The 22,444-nt window shown below is 38.1% G+C and overlaps 1 protein-coding gene and 1 long non-coding RNA gene across 7 annotated transcripts in view; one reads left to right on the forward strand and one right to left on the reverse strand.

The window, feature by feature from the left end:
• Positions 1–22,444, forward strand: part of trpm7 (transient receptor potential cation channel, subfamily M, member 7) — a 90,861-nt gene that overhangs the window by 38,359 nt on the left and 30,058 nt on the right. For 5 of the 6 annotated variants that reach the window (XM_061964447.2, XM_061964449.2, XM_061964445.2 and 2 more), the window contains exons 6-23: positions 2,821–2,945; positions 3,027–3,198; positions 3,272–3,446; positions 4,996–5,119; positions 5,404–5,476; positions 8,684–8,784; positions 11,577–11,711; positions 11,791–11,844; positions 11,919–12,059; positions 12,178–12,312; positions 13,063–13,340; positions 13,460–13,688; positions 15,579–15,734; positions 15,809–15,952; positions 18,295–18,423; positions 18,493–18,744; positions 21,494–21,668; positions 21,950–22,085. In XM_061964447.2, coding sequence (XP_061820431.2) covers positions 2,821–2,945; positions 3,027–3,198; positions 3,272–3,446; positions 4,996–5,119; positions 5,404–5,476; positions 8,684–8,784; positions 11,577–11,711; positions 11,791–11,844; positions 11,919–12,059; positions 12,178–12,312; positions 13,063–13,340; positions 13,460–13,688; positions 15,579–15,734; positions 15,809–15,952; positions 18,295–18,423; positions 18,493–18,744; positions 21,494–21,668; positions 21,950–22,085 — 2,734 coding nt within the window. Of the gene's footprint in view, positions 1–2,820; positions 2,946–3,026; positions 3,199–3,271; positions 3,447–4,995; positions 5,120–5,403; positions 5,477–8,683; positions 8,785–11,576; positions 11,712–11,790; positions 11,845–11,918; positions 12,060–12,177; positions 12,313–13,062; positions 13,341–13,459; positions 13,689–15,578; positions 15,735–15,808; positions 15,953–18,294; positions 18,424–18,492; positions 18,745–21,493; positions 21,669–21,949; positions 22,086–22,444 lie in introns of those variants that run through there. The other variant, XM_061964450.2, reaches the window with a different exon arrangement.
• Positions 262–8,730, reverse strand: LOC133608856 (uncharacterized). Its single transcript, XR_009815636.2, has 3 exons — positions 8,601–8,730; positions 3,097–3,470; positions 262–990 (listed from the first exon to the last, which is right to left on the reverse strand). It is a non-coding gene; the product is annotated as an uncharacterized lncRNA (long non-coding RNA).

The raw sequence follows: 22,444 nt of genomic DNA on the forward strand, positions 1-22,444 counted from the left end.
GAACAAGTAAATTAATAATAAATTTTGTACCGCTTGTCCTTCATAATTTTGACAAAATAATAGAATGAAAAATGACACAATATGTTACTGTATATGTCAGCACCCAAATTAGAAGCCTTTGCTTACTTACTAATAAAATACAAGTTGTTTAGTATGTTCACTATTTTATTTAAGGACAAATTTGTTCTTGGATTGCAATAAGAAACATATGTTTAATGTACCGTAAGATTTTTTTGTTAAAATAAAGCCAATAATGCCATTTTTTGTAGTCCCCTTTATTTAGAAAAGTATTGAAAAGTATCAAAATACATTTTGGTACCAAAATATTGCTGACATTTTTAGTCCCTCGTCTGAGAAGCAGCTAGCAGCTTATTGTGTTTTCTCCGTACACAGACGTGCTCCACTAAGCTAATAGTAATCACCTCCATTACATAACACTGAACGATGAGACTAAACATGTTTCACTTCGAGAGTAATATCTAAGCTAACCGATAAGCTAGCTTTCAACAACAGTAACAAAATAAGTGCTTAGTAAAGTTTAAGAAGTGTAGATGCATACTTGCCAACACTCCCGAATTTTCCGGGAGACTCCCGAAATTCAGCGCCTCTCCCAAAAACCTCCCGGGACAAATATTCCCCCGAAAATCTCCCGATTTTCAGCCGGAGCTGCAGGCCACGCCCCCTCCAGGTCCAAGCGAACCTGAGTGAGGACAGCCTTTTTTCACGTCCGCTTTCCCACGATATAAACAGCGTGCCTGCCCAATCACGTTATTCCATACAAAGCGTCCGGCATACCGCCGATGAGCATGGTGCAGATGGAGAAGATCTTCTCGGCGTCCGTGTTGGCGCACACGTTGCCAAAGCCGACGCTGGTCAGGCTGCTGAGGGTGAAGTAGAGGGCTGCGATGTACGAGCTACGCACCAACGGGCCGCCGACCGTGTTGTTGACGTAGGGCATCTCCAGGCGTTTGCCCAGCTCATGGAGCCATCCTTGGGGAAGAGACGGGAGGACAACAGGGTGACAAGAACTAAATCATCCAGACTAGAGATAAACTGTATTATTATGTTTATCTTACCTAAAAATAAATAAATTTATTAATTTAAAAAAAAAAAAAAAAAAACATTTTTACTATATTTTGCTAAAAACATCAAAATTAATTGTATTTTTATTTGTATTTTTCCTGACTCCTTATTACATCCAGCCATAGAATTATACATTAAAATAAACATATTTGAAATAATTAATTTTAAGTGATCATAATAATTCATTTAAAATGACCATATTTAATTATTAAAATAATTGCTTGTTTATCAACAACTTTAGCATTTTATTCATTACATTTTGAAGCTCTCAGAAGCCAAGTTATGTTATATTCCTTAAGATTTATTTATGCAAGTTTGAAGTATCAATTATCTAAACACAGTTTTGTTTGCATATTTTCAGGATGGATATATATATATATATATATATATATATATATATATATATGTATATATATATATATATATATATATATATATATATATATGTATGTATGTATGAAATACTTGACTTGGTGAATTCCAGCTGTAAATATACTCCTCCCCTCTTAACCACGCCCCCACCTCCTGAAATCGGAGGTCTCAAGGTTGGCAAGTATGTGTAGATGGTAAGCAGATATTAACAGGAAATGAACAAGTAGATTCATAAGGGTCTATATTATAACAGCAACTGTAGGTGTGTCAGAATTGTCACAGCATGTAAGAGTATGGCGGATCGATCCATAAATTGGTAGTGTCGATACCAAAGGTAGTATCAGAGTATGATCGAAGTGATTAGGTCGATATTTTTATTTTCTCAAAATATTTTATTTGTTTATGTTTACAAACTCCGGGAATAATTCTCAGAACTCTGGGGGATTTTGTGGACAAACAAAGTATTTACAGTAAATGAGTAGTAGATAGTAGTTGCTTTTCTTTAGTTGTGTAGGCTACTATTGACTTTATTTTGCTTAAACAGTTAAAATATAAGAGAATAAGGAACTTTTGTAAATGTGATGATATTGTTAAACTGTCAATAGCACCCATCTTAAATAAATGGGAAAATCATACATGGTTTCGGCCGATGTCACTCATGGATGATCGTATCGGGCTATTTGTACCTGCTATTGTGTATTTGGGAACTGCATAAGTCCCAAAAATTTGAAATGAAACTGTGGAGGCATTGCTGAGATATTTATAAAACAATCTTACCTTCCTTCATACTTCCAGGAAATGAGCCATACGAAATTTTCCCCATTCTTGACATTTTTGCCATATTTGACATCAGCGCTTACCTCCGTATATGGCATACATTTACCCAAAGTGCTTTGCGCAAGTCCGCTATTGTAGCTGTAGCCAATAAGCTCCTTCTTATTTTCTATCCTCTTTTTGTGAACTGGCTCATTTTGCCAGTCCATGCATCCCACACCAGTTCTAATACTAAAAAAAAAACTAGCTTATAGTTGAAACTTAATCTGTCCTTAGACTTGCTATGGAAGCGCTAATAACTACAACAAAGATGGCGGGGAAAGGATGCTGTCGAAATATAGGCACGTAAATAAGACACCCCATTATAAACGGCGCATCCTGAAGAGACGGTCAGAAAACAGCTTGAAAATGGTCTGTAAAACATAAACGATGTACAATTTTGACCAAAGTACTCACATTACGTGTTATAGACCACAAGTATATGTTTCAAATGTAGAAAAAAAAATCCTAATATGACCCCTTTATGTTATTTTCTGGGCTCCAAGTGTGATGAAGATGCAGATGATTCTTATTCTTGCCTTCTTCTTACAGGTGTAGCAAAGCATGTAGGCGACGCTCTCAAAGAGCACTGTTCCAGATCATCAAAGAAGATTTGCACTATTGGGATTGCATCCTGGGGATTTATTGAAAACAGAAACGACTTAATCGGCAGAGACGTAAGCCGTCGTTTTAAAAATGGCACTTTTGTATCACAGCCCGGCTGATGTTAAAATGCTTGCTGTATCTGGACGCCGCAGATCATCGCTCCGTATCAGACGCTACTCAACCCTCTCAGCAAACTCAACGTTCTCAACAACCTCCACTCACATTTTCTCCTGGTGGATGACGGCACGGTGGGCAAGTACGGCGCGGAGGTACAACTGCGACGGGACCTAGAGAAGCACATCAACCTCCAAAGAATACATGCGCGTAAGAGCCTCGGACATGTAATTAGTATCATTCCAGAAGGTTCAATGACAAAACCTGTCTTTTTCCTTTGCAGGTATCGGTCAGGGTGTTCCTGTAGTGGCACTCATCTTCGAGGGCGGTCCCAATGTGATCTTGACCGTGCTTGATTACCTTCAGGAAAGCCCTCCTGTCCCGGTGGTGGTGTGTGAGGGGACGGGCCGAGCTGCTGACATACTAGCGTATGTCCACAAGCAGACCGAGGAGGGAGGGTAGGACATACTTGCATTTTTGTGCTAAAACAAACAAGGCAAAAATATTAACGCTTTTTTATGTTGGTATCCCTGATCTCTTTAGGATTTTTTTAAACTAACTAGGTTGTAAATCTGCACACAGAATCGCACTCAAGCTACATTCTGTATGTTTTTAATGTCAGCATGCACACGTGTAATGTGACCTCATCTTGTCGAGCTGGCTCAGCCACAGATGTTTGATTGATTTTGTTTTGCCCTTTCAAGAATCAGCTTAACTGTTAGACTACATTTTTCAAAAGTAATACATTAGTGCTTATAAAAGCATCAAAATATGAAAGGCCAGTCCATCTTTACTTTTTATGAACTTAATTTGTAAGGTGTGCATTACTAAATGTCTGATTTATGGGTAAAAAAATATAAAAGGACTGCTTTGGAGCTTGGGCAAAATTACATTAGTTTCTGTCACATCAAATTAACTAACTGGTCAACAGTATATTCAGTTATAAAAAATTGATGCATCATATTTATACATCATCCAGTCATGCGGATAACTGTTGACAATTACAGTTTTTCCAAAAGAGTTAACAAAAACAGGGCTAAATTTGGGCCCTAAGCAGAATTTTATTTGGAAAATTTTAAATCTCGCAATGCTTTGATATTTGTACAACATTAAGGCAAAAATGAATACACACATTCATACATGACAAACAACACCACATTCAAAATAAAACAACAGCTCCACATTAATTGCATACAATCGTTATGCTAGTATTAATCACACACCAGCCATCAAAATACAATATTGGTTGCAATACAAAAAGGTACAAGTTATTTCTACGCATCCAGTTAGATACCAAAAATAGACCAAAGAGAAATAAAGGTATTATTGTGTGTATACATATATAAAAATTAAAAAAATTAAAAGTTACTGAATTAATTCCCATGCCCAAAAATGTAGGGAGTTAATTCACACTTTTCGTCACATTCACACTGGGATAAGAATGTAAATGAATGTTTAGTGGTGTTCTGAGAGGCCGTAGTAGTCTACCCCAGCTGTGGCTGTGGCTACAAATGTAGCTTGTGAATCAATGATGGGTTCTCAGTTTTCACTGTAAAACGCTTTAGTTGTCCAGAAAAGCCTGTCTGTGAGTATGAACTGATGAAGCCTGCTTGGATGAAAGGCAAAACGTCTTCTAAGACATTCTGAACAATCCTATGTTTGTTTGTTAGCAGGTAGTTAAAGTAATAGTATTTGTACTTTCAACATAATGTATCTAATTGGCAGAATTAATGTGTATCGTGTGTATTTGAATATTCTGGTTCTATGGTTATCACACTTTTCAAACATTATGTAGTAGCATCAAAAAAACTGGAGTTAATTCCTTTGACTTTTGAGTCATCATTTGCCAGAACATCAGTGTTCAACTCCTTACTGTAAAAGCTGTGACATTTGCTTTTGGAGGCTAACGATGCTTCAACGCACCATGACTTTGTTTAGTAAAATGTATGTATTTTTTATGTAGAGCTACTGAATGAATAACTGCATTGTGCTGTAAATCTTTTCCAGCGGTCTTCCAGATGGCGTGGAGGCAGACATCATTGCAACCATCAAGAAAACCTTCAACTTCAGCCAGAATGACGCCATCCATCTTTTTCAGACTTTGATGGAGTGCATGAAGAGGAAAGAATTGGTACATCTAAACTAAACTTTATTAACAATGTGGCGTCCCAAAACTTTTTTTTTAATACAAAAGTCGGTTTTGATTGACTGCTACTAATTTAGATGATTGTAAATAGCAGTGCTGTAGAACTGCACTATATCATACTAAATCAGATTTGCTGCAGTCACTTCTCTGTGTGACGCAGTGCATTCCAACATCGTGTGTTTTGTGACACACATTGTAACAGTACAATTGAAGAAGCCATTGAAGTCTGTGGGACCTTCATACTGTGAAATGTGTTTCTTCCAAAACAGATCACTGTGTTTCACATCAGCTCAGAAGAGAGCCAGGACATTGACGTCGCCATCCTGAAGGCCTTACTCCAAGGTTGGTATAGTTATAAACAGTAGATGTCGTCTTCTTCTTCCCATACTTTGCTAATATTAAAGGAGCATCTCGGCTAGAGTGAAAGCCATGTTGATTCAGTGTCCTATGAATCTGCTGAGGTGAAGGCTATAAGATTACATGGCTGTGCTTTTTGTGTTTGTTCTGTTATTGATATGCTTTGAGAGCAGTTTGGCCCTGTTTGCCTTTGTGTTCCTCTGAGATCACATTCCCAGCATTTGCAGGCTTGCTGAGATGTGGGTAATATGTTTGAAAAAGGCATCAGGCAGTTTAAAGTCCATTTTACTTGAGGGCAGTAAGTTATTACTACCTACCCGGAGAGTGCTTCTCTGTCTTCACTTTATTTAGACAAAAGCCAAGAATGCGCGCGGTGACTGCAAGTGATAGATCGTATTGAGTCACTGCGGATGATTGTGACTGAAAAAGTCAGCACAGACAAATATTTGTTTTGCCAGGGTGGGTTTGTGCTGGTCAAACAGTTACTCATTCTTCAAAGCACCCTAAAGTTTCTAAATACTGTTTTGTTTGGTCATTTTAAAGTCAAAATGCACCTAAAAATAAGGTAGTAGAACTGTGCAATCTCATTAAGATAGAAAAAAAAAACAAGTCTTGGTGGCAGGGCTTGGCTAGTAGAGCAGCCATGCCAGCAACTTGAGGTTTTCAGGTTTGATTCCTGCTTCTGCCATCCTAGTCATTGCCGTAGATGTAGATAATGGGTTTCACTATGTAAAGCACTTTGAGTCTTTAGACGAAAAAACGCCAAATAAATGTAATGTAAATCAATTTAATTCAAAAGTATTTTAACAATACTTGATTATTTTGTTCATTTGTCTGTCTCTCCTGGAATTTGCAATGTGGCGATCACTCCAATTTACGTAAATTCAATCAATCCCTGCAAATTCTGCATGACCTCTGAACTTTATTGAAAAGCCCTTAACTTCAGTGTCATTTTTTGCCGATTAAATTTGTCTCTGAGCGACGTTCAAACGCGCATGTCTGCTGTCTTATCAATACTTATGTTGTTTTTTTGTGTAGACTGTTCGGATCCGTTTTTTTAAGGACTAGGTCTTCCCAGATTTTGTCATTTTAAAGCTGTCTGAATAAAGCGAGGGGACTACAATTGAAGATTGACAATTTATTCTATACAAAAGAGGAGGTACAAACAGTAGCAATTCCAGTGTCCACCTTTAAGTCTATATGGTATAAAATGAGTAAAACATCAATACAGTATTTGTTTTCCAATTTTTGTTGAAATCCTGTGTTTTTGAGGTTAAGGTTACAAGGAACACTTAAAACATTGAAAACTAATTCACTAAAATCACAAATAAGCCTCAAAACATCACAGCTTTTGCTGCAACTTTCTGAAAAAGCTGCAGCTAATTCAGGCATTTTAGGCCACAACAATTGCAAAAAAAAAGCCTGCAAAATCCTAAAAGGATTGATTTATGTCATATTTATTGAGTGCCCTATATGTACAGCACTGCACTGCAGAGTGGTGTTTTCCAGTTTTGGTATTTATTAGTCACCAGGCAGTATTTAGCAGACATGATGTGTTGTGGGAAGTTTGGGGTTGCTAAATCATCACTAGAAATGTTGTGCCTGTGGGAACGCTGCTGGGAAATAATTTTAAATCGGAACTTGACTGTCTTGTAGTCCTTTTTTTTCTTTTTAGTACAGCACATATGATCAAACATTTGAAACACAATTATTTGGGACTTTGAGTAGACCCCTTAGTTTTTTATTTTCCCCAAGACATTTCGGGCAATTCTAACTTTGTGGGAATATTTGAGGGGAGGCTGTTTTCTTTCTGTTTCTGTCGAGCAAGGTCCAAAAAGACATCCTTTAAATGAGTTTGATGACAGGGTATCTGCAGGGTCTTTAAAGGCTGAAATCTAAATATTTGAATTCAATGGCTTAAATGCTCTCTAAAAATCTCATGAAATGTCTGAACATTTTCCAGTATGGAACCAACTGTTTGGCACTGCTGTGTACCAATTTCCTACACTTTCTAAATTTACAAACTTGTTAGAGACCCATATTTCAAAAAGCAGAGTACTCTGAAAGAATAAATACACCAAAATCAAATGTTTACTGTACCATAAAAATGGTAAATGGTCTGTATTTATATTGCACTTTACAATACCTGCTCGATACCCAAAGCGCTTTACATTATAATCCAAAGAGGTTCATTGGGTTTTTCAATTGCAATTTGTTATTCTTATAGCCAGATCTGGCGGTTTTGGCTACAACTGTTGCCTTCCTCAGAGGTTGTCACGTGATGTTGCTGCAGGCAACATTTGTAGCCGACACTATAAGAATAACAAATTGCGCTTTACATTATCTGTCACATTCACCCATTCACACACACATTCACACTATGATGGTGCAAGCTGCCATGCCACGACCCATCAGGATCGAGGTGGGTGAAGTGTCTTGCCCAAGGACACAACGTCCGTGACGAGACTAAATACAATATTGAAATAAAGTATTAAAATAAAGTATTATTATTGAGATGTGTTAGATATTACAGTAATTAACTAATGTCAATTTCCTAATAGTCTGCTGAAAGGATAGAGATTGATTACAGTGTAAGGGGCTGCGTGGCTCGGTTGCTAGAGCGCTCGTGCCAGCAACCTGAGGGTCCCTGGTTCGATCTTCCGCCATCCTAGTCACGCCCTTGAGCAAGACTGCTCCTGGTCGTGTTAGAGCCTTGCATGGCAGCTCCCACCATCAGTGTGTGAATGTGGAAAAAGTGTTAAAGCGCTATACAAGTATAACCCATTTACCATTACCCATTTAGGGTGATTGTGAGCAAGGTTCTTTCTCAGCTTCAACATGAGCTACTTCTGACCTCACAAATGGACAAACGTTTACACAGGCAAACTCCAAAAAACTTGTTGAAAGCCGTCATGGATGAGTGGGGGTTGTTAAAGCAGCAATTTTTTAGAGATTCTTTAAAGAATTCCCAATTCTTTAGTCCTTGTAGTTTCTAATCAAAATGTGCTTTGGACTGAATGCTAATGACTATTTGCTCGTCTGCTCCTACTCGACTAAACTGTAATCCTATTGAGACGACTAACGGGAGATACACAGTTAATAGGCTTACCTTCCCCTGGATATGTATATCCATCCCCTCTGTGTGTGTGCGTGCATGCATGTGCTCATGCGTATCTGCACTTTCTGTTCCAGGTACAAACGCGTCTGCCTTCGATCAGCTGGTCCTGACTCTAGCCTGGGACCGTGTGGACATTGCCAAAAATCATGTGTTTGTGTACGGACAGCAGCTTTTGGTATGTATGCGTGCCATGTTTGCTTAGCTCAGCCCCAAACCTTTGGACTGGCCCAATAGCCCCAGAATCTCGGATGACCACAATGTGCCGTCTGAAGGGCCTGGGGGCTAAGAGCGGCTTGACTGCAACATGAGCTCACACGATGGTCGTCATAAAATGCCCTCTGTGGTCCTGTTTGTTTTGAATGTTTCGGTTTCTGGACTCTTTTGGACAGATGGATCACTCTGATATCACAAAATTTAGTACATACCCCACATTTCAGCAACCATTTTATATTGTCTTCTCAAGGGAAAATACTATAGAAATTAAACTTTGATAGACTTTGGAGTAATCTGTGTACACTCAGTGTTGGGTACGTAACTATAAACGGAATAATAACCCCTGTAAAACTCCCGACGGTTAGTATTACCGCTTTAAATTAAAATTATATGGCAACACAAGTGAGTATAGATTAGTGGGACTACCGTTGTTATCTAGCACTGCCCTAATCCTCTTGGGCATGCACAAATGGTTAACAGATCCTCCATGATGACATCATTGTGTGTGGAGCTGGTGGATGTTAGACACCTATCGTTTGTCCACCTTCCTTCCTTAGGCTGCAATTGCACAAAACCAGTGATTCTCAAACTGTGGTACTGTGGACTCCATCTACTGGTATGCCAAATAATTACTTGATTAAAGCACAGTGCTTTATTTTCCTGTATTCAAGCACAGTGTTACTGTTCAAACTGTTTGTAATGTTACAATGGCCAAAAATATTAAACATACTTGTTAAATAAAATCTCAGCCTTGTTTTAAATAAATACTTAGGCCTACAATGTTAGTTTATTTTAATGTTGGTCATTATGTTGGTACTTGGAGAGCCAAGTTTTTCTGACGTGGTACTTGGTGAAAAAAATATAAGTACTGCACAAAACCATGAAGTTAAGTAGGGATGCACAAAATATAGGCCTGCGGGCCGTGAGTTTGAGACCCCTGCTCTACGTTCTTGCGTAATTTTAACATGTAAACAAACTTAAAGTATCAGTAGAGTGGAAAAAAAAGTTTACTTTATATGCTTAATTGTGTTTCATTGTATCCATTAGACCATATCCAGTTGTATTTACAATCCGCCAAGTATGTGAAAATACAGTTTTAACATCACAAAATGTCTCAAATTCAGTCAGTCATCTTGAATATTCGGCTCCGAACATCTTCTGTAATTTCTGTAGATTGACGACACTTCTGCACTCTGACCATAGTAGCAAATCAGTCATACTGGAAATAAGCAAACATTAAAAACAGATGTGCTGTCTTTCATTCACAATCCCTATATAATACATGAACACATATGTTTTTCTTTTTTTTTTTCAATTCATTCTAAGTCGTAAATTAATAAATACATAAATAGTCCATCAATGGGGGCTCTCTATTCTGCCCATAAAACCCTCTAAATAACCATCCAAAACCCGCCAACAATACTTTATACATAACGTGACCTGACTATTAACCAAATATTAGCGATGTTGTTATTATAATCGTTTACGCAGACAAACTACTTTTTAGCAGCGGATTGATAGCACACAGCCAAGTATCCCTCGGCTGCCTTTACTGTGAGCCGGCAGCGATGTCCTGCTGTTCCCGCATCATCGCGGCTCGGCTCTTTAAAGTTATTCCAGATTATAAATCATGCTCCTTATCTGGATATTATGAGGATTTAGCCATGAATCTAAAAGTTGTTCTTCTGTGACATTTCATTTATACCCGGAGATGGAGACAAACACACACAAAACCAAAGACTTTCTTGTTAACCCTTCGTGTGCATCATGATTATTTTTCATCTAAACGGGAAGATATGGACATCCTATCAGTCATCATCAAAGTACGAGCAGACATTGTACAGTAAGCTATCGTTTTATTATGTTCGTAGTTTTTATTTTTTATTTAGCACTTAGAAATACTGCTACATTGCTTATTTTTTCATTAAAGCTGTATCTGTTTAGCAGAACCTCTAAAACTTGTAGCTCATCCTCCTTATATTCGGCATCAACAATATAAGTTTCTGGATCATAATTTTTCCCAAAGTAATCGTTGTTGACTCTCACAAAGTCTGCATGATTTGTATTGTTGTTGGTGTGTAAGGGATTTGCAGTTACTACCACTATGTCACATGACTGGCTATCTTATTATCTCTCAGAATGGCTCGGGAATCTCTGTGAAAGCGATACTATTTTGATCATGTCTATTGACTCGGAAACTTTGTCTTTCCGTTACATACATCCTATATTTATATATATGATAATAGCTTCAATATAGATGCAATTGTTTTTCCAGTCTACTGTTACTTTTAATATGTACTTAAATCTCAATGTACTGTACTGTACATCTGCGATGCCCCAAAACCACAGTAAGTGGACAGCCGTAAGTGTGCCGCAAAGTGGCAAGAGATTATCTTGTATGTGTATTTGGGCTCTGGTGGATAATGGTGTGCTTCCCAACGTCACAGTCCATGCTGGACTTTGTTTCCTCCCATTGAACCGCAGCTCCCCAGTACCGCCATCACTTATACAGCTGCAGACCATTATGAGACTACCACTAAGCAAACACAATCATCTTGCTACTCATTTGTGTTGCCAGCTATTTAGACATGTTTTTTTTTTTACCAGGTAACCCTCATTTTTAGTGCATAGTACATCTTTACTGCTATATAAGATCTACACTGGCTATATCAAAGTTTAATTTATATAGTATTGTCCTTGTCTTCTGCCTTTCTAATAGCTCATAGATGTGTATTTGCCTATTTTTGTGTGCAGGTTAGCTCTTTGGAACAAGCCATGCTCGACGCACTCGTCATGGACAGAGTGGACTTTGTCAAGTTGCTAATTGAAAACGGCGTCAGCATGCACCGCTTTCTGACAATCAGTCGACTGGAGGAGCTTTACAACACTGTAATGTTATGAAACACAAGTAAATAAAAAAATGGCGTAACTTGTTTTTTTCTAACCCCCTTTTATCCTCCATTTTTAGAAACAACCTCCTAACAATCCAACTCTTCTTCACCTGGTTAGAGATGTTAAGCAGGTTGGTGGAGAAGGCAACTAACATACTCTCTTTCTATATGTTCAATCTGAAGAGCACTTTGTGGCTTTTCACAGAGTCACCTGCCTCCAAATTACAAGATCACCTTGATTGATGTCGGCCTGATTATTGAGTACCTGATGGGTGGGACTTACAGGTGCAACTACACCAGGAAACGCTTTAGAATCATTTACAACAATCTCCATGGCAACAGTCGGGTGAGTCTGAGCCTTTTCATCTCTCTTACCAGTTAGAAATACCAAGAGTATATCATTATGTGATGGGCCGTTTTGGAATTGTTTGCAATTTACTCACCGTCTCCATATCGCTGCACAGAGGTCTGGGCGCCATCCAACCGGTCCGGGCTCTCATTTGAGGAAAAGTCATGAGTCATTCAGCATGCAGGCCGATAAGAAGGAGAAGACGAGGCACAACCATTTCATCAAGACTGCACAGCCTTACAAACCTAAGGTGAAGCAATAAACGTTAAATCACACATCATCACATAACACCAAGCACCTAGCAATAATCATAAAATGGCACCTATAACAATTTGTCTCAGTACAATCAGATTTAAAAGCAAATTTTCCCCAAACAAATAATGGCAGTATAAAAAAAAATATGTTACTTACATTAGGTATGGCAAAAGCTTCTCACTTTCAAACAAATAATTGTCACACAATAAGTTAATTAAAACGTGAAAATTAGATTAGTGTTGGCCCTGTGATGAGGTGGTGACTTGTCCAGGGTGTACCCCGCCTTCCACCCGAATGCAGCTGAGATAGGCTCCAGCACTACCGTGACTCCCGTGAGAGGGACAAGCGGTAGATAAAAGATGGATGGAGGAGTGTAAAGAATGATTTACATTTATGTTCTGTAAACCAAGGCGGAAACAGCACATTTGCACATTTAATTTCAGTCTGGACACGGAGGGGTGTGGGTCTCCTCTTTGCTATGACTGCAGGTGGGACTGCTGCGCCAGGCCTGACCGCCTGTGATTGATTTGGCTTTCATGTCTACAAAACATTCGAAGAAGTCGCTAGATTTGTCGCTAATCATTGAGTGAAAAAGTTGCCAAGTGGGCGTCATGGGTGCTTCAATTTATTGGAATATGTTTTCCAGAAAAACTACCGAAAGCCAAACATTTAAATCAAAATGTTAACTTTAGAGGTTCTACTTTTTTCGAATTACTGACATAACTGTTCTCTTTTCTCCTTCCAGCTGGAGTCCACCAAAGAGCAGAACAAAAAGCGGGTCAAAGAAGAGATTGTGGACATCGACGACCCAGAGACAAGGCGCTTTTCCTACCCATTCAATGAACTGCTGGTGTGGGCCGTGCTCTTGAAACGGCAGAAAATGTCGCTGTTCTTCTGGCAGCACGGCGAGGAAAACATGGCCAAGGCTCTGGTGGCCTGCAAGCTTTGCCGTTCGATGGCTTACGAGGCCAAGAAGAGCGACGTGGTGGACGATACATCGGAGGAGCTAAAGGAGTACTCCAAGTAGGTTTCCCAATTTACCAGTGACGTTGCTCTTTGTAAGTTGATCGCTGTTTTTTGTGATGGTGTACTAATAATTAAGTTCACATTCCATTCTGACAACGAGTGCTTGTGTTTTCCAGTGAGTTCGGCACGTTGGCGGTAGACCTGCTAGAGCAGTCCTTCAGACAGGACGAGACCATGGCCATGAAGCTGCTGACCTACGAACTAAAAAACTGGAGCAACTCCACCTGTTTGAAGCTGGCCGTTTCTTCTCACTTGCGACCCTTTGTGGCTCACACCTGCACCCAGCTGCTGTTGTCTGACATGTGGATGGGGCGACTAAACATGCGCAAGAACTCCTGGTACAAGGTTCATGCTCCCTCTTAGTTTTTTTGTGATTTCTTTTGACGGAATAGTTAAGGAAACCTGACAAAAAGTTGAAAAAGGGAAACGTCCATATTCAATCTCCAACTATTCAAATAACTTAGATTCAACCCTCATTTTCTAAACCAATTAAAGGTTAAGAGGAAAAGTGATGATAACCACTGAAGAAAAACATTTTTTATGTATCTGTGGGGATCAGTGTATGTTTTGGTGATTGTTTTCGTTTTATGAACAGGAATTTCATCCATCTATTTTCTACTGCTTGTACCTCTCAGGGTTGCAGTGGGGCTGAAGCCTATACCAGCTGCACTCGGACGGAAGGCAATTTGAAAAAGAAAAAAAATAGTTTTTTTGTTGTTGTTTTTTTAAATACAATGAATAACATTTTAAATGAAAAATAATTTTTTGATATACCAAAAAAAACGTTATTTTTCAGTGTTGTAGAGCTGTAAATAGATTTTTTTTTAAAGTTAGATTTTATTTTATATTACATATAGAAAAAAATTCAAATCACCATTCAGAAAAAACAATAAAACTGATACAAAATGAATGCTTTCTCATATTCCGACACTGGAACTTTTTAAAGACAAGTCTGGCCTGGAGGAAAAACAGAATGGTGTTATGTTCTGTTTATATATAAAAACTAGGGCTGTCAAAAATAACGAATTAACTCATGTGATTAATCACAAAAAATGGTCGCATTAATCAATACACGCAAATTAATCGCCCAATTTGTTTCTTAGCCGTGTATTGTTACTGGAATTGTCAATGATCAGGTCAATGCAAAGACAAGCAAGGTTGGGCTCGCTGGAAAATGTAATTGAATGACATTCATTCATTCATTAAAACATCTGAAAATTGTTCTTTGCAAACATGAAAATCAAATTGCATTTGTATCCAATATTGGGCTCTTTTTTTTACTTTTATGCAAGAGAGTAATAACGTGTGGTTATTCATGATTAATCCAAATTCTAAAATGTAATTAGTTTTATTAAGATAATTAATCATTTCACAGCAGTAATAAGAACATGATCCATGATCATTTGGTATTTTTGACACAAGATGTAACATTACACTGTTTTATTTACAACAAGCCAGTCTCCGGTCTTGTCGCAACTTGTGGTTCGGTATTGATATGAAAAAAATGCATCTGTTTTTGGTCAGTTTTTTCCATATCTGCTGACTTGTGATATTTGTCGTTATTATATAAAATGAAAATCAAACAGTTTTTTTAGATTGATAATTGCTTTTGGAATAAGAGCTCTGAGTTTATTAATTGTATATTAGTATTTCAAAATGAAATGTAGATAAAGGAATCATTTTTTGTTTTTAAATTCTCATTCATAAAACAAAAATTCAAACACTAAAAGATGCATTGTGCTTGTCTACAAACATGCATTTTTATCCAAACAATATCTTGATGTATTATGTTGCTAATATTCAGCCTATCCCATTCATGTTTGACAAAACATGCAATTTATTTTTCCCAATTATAATTAATATGAAAATGTAATTGCTTGTCGGCCAGAGAAATAGTCTGGTGTTCATGGCTGTCGCGTCCATATGTAAATGCCTGGAATGTGTGTGCACACTCACATAAATGCAGTCCCAGAGAAGCAACTTACGATTTGCAGTCAAGTTGTTGTTATAGATTATACATTCAAAGATAGCCAACGTTGGTAGCTAAACTGCCAAATCGCTATCACTAGCTGATAACACACACATCTAATGTGTGGGTGTTATGTAAGGTGGTAAAGTAATGCTTCCGATACTTTGCAAAGTGAGCACCCTCTAGGCACCCGTGTAGACGTTGCAAACAACCCCTTGAAGAATGTCAAAATATTGGAATCCACCCACCTCCATGTTTGTCTCCAGGTCATTCTGAGCATCCTGGTGCCTCCTGCCATTCTGCTGTTGGAGTACAAGTCCAAAGCTGAAATGGCTCACATCCCGCAGAGCCAGGATGACCACCAGATGACCATGGAGGATAGCGAAAACAACTTCCAGAACATAGCTGACGACATTCAAATGGTTATACATATTTTTAATTGCATACACATTTCTGTTTGTGTGTGTGTGTTTTGCTAATTTGGAGTTATTTGTAGGATGTGTTCAAGGAGGCCAGATCCTCTGATCCTATTGAGTCAAAAACTGACATGGAGATACCCATTCGTGCAAGGAAGCTGCCGTTAACCAGAAAAATATACGCCTTCTACCATGCTCCCATTGTCAAGTTCTGGTCCAACACGGTATGTAGACATCACATTGTTGTATTTGCTGGTTATTCATCCATATTGATCCTAAGATATAGTGATGCTGCCTGGGAGCAACCTCAGATCATCCAATCACAGTATATTATATCAATCCCCACATGTCCAAAATTTTACCTTAAATGCTGTAAATATAGCCGGGAGCATTTGTTCCCCCAAATCGCAAATTGGCGGTAGTAAAATGAAAACATAGTTCTCTTTGACTGCAGAAACATTTTTTAACAAGTATACCGTACAAAACAACACAGCAGCAACAGCACAGCGATAAAGAGCAAACTTCTAAGTAAAAATTGATACGGCTAGTTTAAGTTCCAAAAGTTAAACATGTGCAAAATAAATACTTACAATACAATACATAAAATGTTTTATAGCGCATGAAGAGGTACTTAAAGCTACTGAATGCTGGACCACTCCTTATACTTCAAATGCAGCTACTGACATCTTTTTGAGTAAATAACTACATCAGAAAGCTAATGTTTTTTGACCTGGCACTAATTTGAGACCCTGGTGGGTCTTTGCTTTTGTAGAACACAAACCCGACAAATATAGGAGACTCTGGTGTTATTTGAATAATGGCTTTATGGTAAAGGATGTACATTATTGTGTTTGGGCTGACAAACTATACAGCAGGGCTATTAAACTAAATTGTTTAGGGGACCACATTTCCAGAAAGCTAAGAACCTGGGACCCAGACTTCTCCCCTCGCTACAATTCATCCATCCATCCATCCATTTTCTATCGCTTGTCCCTTTCGGGGTCGCGGGGGGTGCTGGAGCCTATGTCAGCTGCATTCCGGCGGAAGGCGGTGTACACCCTGGACAAGTCGCCACATCATTGCAGGGCCAACACAGATAGACAGACAACATTCACACTCATATTCACTATAATTCATATTTTGTATATTTCTGACAACCAGCGTCCTCCACAATGAACATTTGTTTTTTTGGTCTATTTATTTTGTCAGTATTACGAATTTAAAAATAGCCTTGTCTGTGCAACAGGAACGCTCTGCTCTTTTTAAGGACCTACTGCAAAAAAGGTAGTCAGGGATCATCTATATTTGAGATTCTTAACCTTTTTGACTTTGGGACCCTTTTTTTTCAAATATTAACACTTAATTAGTAATCTTACATTACTCTTGTTTTTAACCATATTCATTGATCACATCTAACCTATTTACAGTTTAACAAGTCTAAACATTGGCAAATAAAATGAAATCTAGTGTAAATCACGAAGATTATTATTTATTATTTATAAACCAGCACATACAACAACATGCCAAACAAGGCTTACAAAATGAATACTAATATACTGTAAAAGAAAGGACAATACAAATTTGATAAAATGTATTGAACTTCAATTATGCAGTGTTAAAATAAATAAATTCAAACTAAATTAATAATAAATGAATAACAAATATATGTCACCCAGTCAACTGGCTGATGCCATACTGCGACAAGTGGTGGAAAAAGTGTATTGTTATTATGCCCCACAGATGAAAAACAGATCATTTTTGGCAGCCCTCTCAGGAGCGTTCAAGCCCTATGGTTAAGAAACACTGATCTATATGACAGTTAGTCTGTAATCTATATAATCTAGTGTTTTTAAGAAACTGCAGCAAAAATGTTAGTCTCTCCCAGGTTTTTGGAAAGGAACTTGGGCCGCAAGTTGAATAGCACTAGCTTAACAAGCTCCACATTTAATTTGTTAAGTATCCAAGAATACGGGTTAGAAATATGTCAGATTTAGTTTTTTTTAATCATTTCCAAAATAACTGTAGTGTAGTGTAAATTCCTATGGACTTTCTCACCATTCATACATAACTGGCGAGTCATCACATCACGGTCATGCTTGAGATGACCTCTTTGTGTGCGTGCGTGCGTGTGTGTTTGTTGTTGGCGAGCCTGGGGCAGGTTCTCATATATTCTATTCACAAGGGAAATGATGTGCAGATAGCATCACTAAAACTGCCAATTAGCATATCCAACACGCTGCGCCTCCCTGCGTTCTCACTTCAGCCATCAGATGGGATCTAAACGGGTGATTTCCCAGGGCATTTTAACATTATGGTTAATGTGTTGTTTATTTAAAGCTGCGCCAGGTCCGTGTTGTATCATGTATATCAGCTGGGCTTTTGCACGCTTGCACCTGATAACCTATACTTAACTTTCCCACAGTCAGCAGTATTTTGACAGCAGGAGAAAGGAGTTTGGAAATTGTAATTAACGTTCAATAAACTTGACATTGTCATTGTTATCCCATTTGTAAAACATTTGCAGCTGTTGTTTTGTGCTTAAATAACCACGTGTTGCGTTTTTCAGCTGTTTTATTTGGGTTTCTTGATGCTCTACTCCTACGTGGTCCTGGTAAGAATGCCAGAATGGCCTTCTCCTCAAGAGTGGGTGGTCATCCTCTATATCTTCACCTCTGCTATCGAGAAGATCCGAGAGGTACGCAGTTTGATATTCTTCTATTGTTCCTCTCCAAGGTCCTTTCATGATTCTTCAACTTGTTTGCAGATGTTTATGTCAGAAGCAGGAAAAATAAGTCAGAAGATAAAAGTGTGGTTTGATGACTACTTCAACGTCTCCGATTTTTTGGCCATCATTTCCTTTTTTATCGGCTTCGGTCTGAGGCTGGGCGGAGGGAAAGCCTTCATCCCTGGCAGGACGGTTTACTGTCTCAACATCATCTTCTGGTATGTGCGACTCCTCGATATCCTGGCCGTCAACCAGCAAGCTGGACCCTATGTCATGATGATTGCCAAAATGGTAAGTTGCAAACATAATTAACATACCAGGGCTAATTTTCGAAACACAAATGTATACTTTTTTGTAATAAAAAAAATACAAAATGTGAACAAGAAACACTTTATATTTAAGTTAAAAAAATGACAGCAATGTATATATATATATAAATAAATAAATGATAAATGGGTTATACTTGTATAGCGTTTTTCTACCTTCAAGGTACTCAAAGCGCTTTGACAGTATTTCCACATTCACCCATTCACACACACATTCACACACTAATGGCGGGAGCTGCCATGCAAGGCGCTAACCAGCAGCCATCAGGAGCAAGGGGTGAAGTGTCTTGCCCAAGGACACAACGGACGTGACTAGGATGGTAGAAGGTGGGGATTAAACCCCAGTAACCAGCAACCCTGTGATTGCTGGCACGGCCACTCTACCAACTTCGCCACGCCGTCCCGTATATATATATATGTATATGTGTGTATATAATATATATATATATACACACACACATATATATGTGTGTGTGTGTGTGTGTGTGTGTGTGTGTGTGTGTATATGTATATAATATATACAGTATATATATATATATATATATATATATATATATATGTATACACACATATATATATATATATATGTGTATATATATGTAGGTTATGTGTGTATAAACGTGTATATATATATGTATATATATATATATATATATGTATGTGTGTGTGTGTATATATATATATATATAAAAATATACTGTGTGTGTATGTGTGTATATATATATATATATATATATATATACTGCGTGGCGCAGTGGAAGAGTGGCCGTGCGCAACCCGAGGGTCCCTGGTTCAATCCCCACCTAGTACCAACCTCGTCATGTCCGTTGTGTCCTGAGCAAGACACTTCACCCTTGCTCCTGATGGGTGCTGGTTAGCGCCTTGCATGGCAGCTCCCTCCATCAGTGTGTGAATGTGTGTGTGAATGGGTAAATGTGGAAGTAGTGTCAAAGCGCTTTGAGTACCTTGAAGGTAGAAAAGCGCTATACAAGTACAACCCATTTATCATTTATCATTATTTATTATATATATATATATATATATATATATATATATTAGGGCTGCGAATCTTTGGGTGTCCCACGATTCGATTCACTATCGATTCTTGGGGTCACGATTCGATTATAAATCGATTTTTTTAAATAAACGCGATTCTTGATTCAAAAACGATATTTGTCCGATTCAAAACATGTGGCCCCAGTCAAAACAATTCTCTATTCATTCAATACATAGGATTTCAGCAGGATCTATTCCAGTCTGCTGACATGCAAACAGAGTAGTAGATTTTTGTAAAAAGCTATTATAATTGTAAAGGACAATGTTTTATCAACTGATTGCAATAATGTACATTTGTTTTAACTATTAAATGAACCAAAAATATGACTTATTTTATCTTTGTGAAAATATTGGACACAGTGTGTTGTCAAGCTTATGAGATGCGATGCAAGTGTAAGCCACTGTCACACTATTGTTCTTTTTTTTTTTTTTTTTTTTTTAGGTCTAATGATAATGTCAATGAGAGATTTTTAATCACTGCTATGTTGAAATTGTTACTAATATTGGTACTGTTGTTGATAATATTCATTTTTGTTTCACTACTTTTGGATTGTTCTGTGTCATGTTTGTGTGTCCTCTCAATTGCTCTGTTTATTGCTGTTCTGAGTGTTGCTGGGTCGGTTTTGGTTTTGGAACTGGATTGCTTTGTTATGGTATTGCTGTGTATTGTTTTGTTGGATTGATAAATAAAATAAAAAAGAAAATACATTTTTGAAAAATGAGAATCGATACTGAATCGTACAACGTGAGAATGGCGATTTGAATTCAAATCGTTTTTTTATATATACAGTATATATGTGTATATATATATATATATATATATATATATATAGATATATGATATGTATATATATATGCAGTATTTATATATATATACAGTATATATATATTTATATATATATTTATGTATGTATATATATATATGTATGTATGTATATATATATGTTTAAGTGTGTATGTATACTGTATTTGTATATATTATCTCAATGCTCAATGTGGCTAACCTGACTCTCGCCAGATCCTTGTCGTTCGCTGAGCTCCACACAAGAATCTGGGAGTTCTCAATAGGAGATGTATTTCAGAAGGCGGGGCCTTGTAAAAAAATAATTTTATGTGATTAGATAAACCACTTGTCCGTTATCTTGAATGACGTGCTACTTCAACTACTCACATCGAAATCAACCCGTGACGCTTATAAGAGCGGCGCTGGGAAAGCCAAACCCGGTCGGAAGAAGAGCCAAAACATCTTTGCCACCAAGAAATGCCTTCAAAACCGTTCTCTGTTTATTTTTTTAATAATTTATATTCGATCGATGTCGCAAAACAGTTGCAATAGCAGAATCAATGTCAGCACACGACTCCTCGCTCCGTGCCGCCATTGTTGTTTGAATCAAACAGTCCCTTCGGCGCTACATCACATCTATGAAATCCCGCCCGGCGATCCTGATTGGTTCATTATTTTTTGCTATCTGGAAGGAGTTTGCAATGCCTTCGAGCCCAGACCCTTGTGTTGAGCTCAGCGAACTACAAGGGTCTGGCGAGAGTCAGGTTACAATGTGGCCCCAGTCAAAATAATTGCCAAGGTCTGGCTTTAAGGATGGTTTCATATTCCCTTGCTGGCATGTGCTTCATGTAACAATGCATGTTGTCTCTTACAGGTTGCCAACATGTTTTACATTGTGGTGATCATGGCCATTGTCCTGCTCAGCTACGGCGTTCCCCGCCAAGCCATCCTATACCCCGACCAAGAGCCAAGCTGGAAGCTGGCCAAAGAGGTGGTGTTCCAGCCGTACTGGATGATGTACGGGGAGGTGTATGCATATGAAATCGATGGTAAGGACGATGAGAACGGAAGGGCAGATTACGATGGTTAAGGACAGTTTTACTCAAAGACTTCTCACTGCGGAACCCCCTGATGATCTGTTACTAAAAAACAAGCTCGATAAATCAAAATCTCAAGTGTTCCACTGGCATAATGGTTTAGGATTGCTCAAGAGACTGCCAATTGTCACAATTATTATACTGGGGGGTCACATACACATCCAGAACTAAAAGGAAGTGATTTGTGTGTATGTACTGTATTATGTGTCCTAATAGTCTCCTTCTCTTTTCAGTGTGTGCCAACAACAGTGATCCAAACGTGAAGAACTTGTGTGAGAACGCAGGAGTATGGCTTACTCCTCTCCTGCAAGCAGTCTACCTCTTTGTTCAGTACATACTTATGGTCAACCTCCTCATTGCTTTCTTCAAGTAGGTGGCACAAAACTAGCAACTAATATCACACATGTAATATGCAAAATTAACAGTGGAAAGCACAGAATATTCTATGTGAGAGATGTAAGTGCATGCCAAAGCAACAGATGGCGCTATATCCTATAATAGTTGTAATAACTATAAAGCCACTTGTAGGACAGAAAGGGCAACAGATACTACAGCAGGGGGTGTCTTTAGACACCTTTGCAGTACAAAAGCTTGAATAAGAGTGTTTATATACAAAAAGAGACAAGCGGTAGAAAATGGATGGATAGATGAGAACTACTGCATCGGTCTCCTATGGTTTTCGTTTTGTCAGCTAATTTAACAAAATGTAATTATTTTATTTCAATTGA

Source organism: Nerophis lumbriciformis, linkage group LG06, assembly GCF_033978685.3.
Source record: "Nerophis lumbriciformis linkage group LG06, RoL_Nlum_v2.1, whole genome shotgun sequence".
Lineage (NCBI taxonomy): Eukaryota > Metazoa > Chordata > Actinopteri > Syngnathiformes > Syngnathidae > Nerophis > Nerophis lumbriciformis.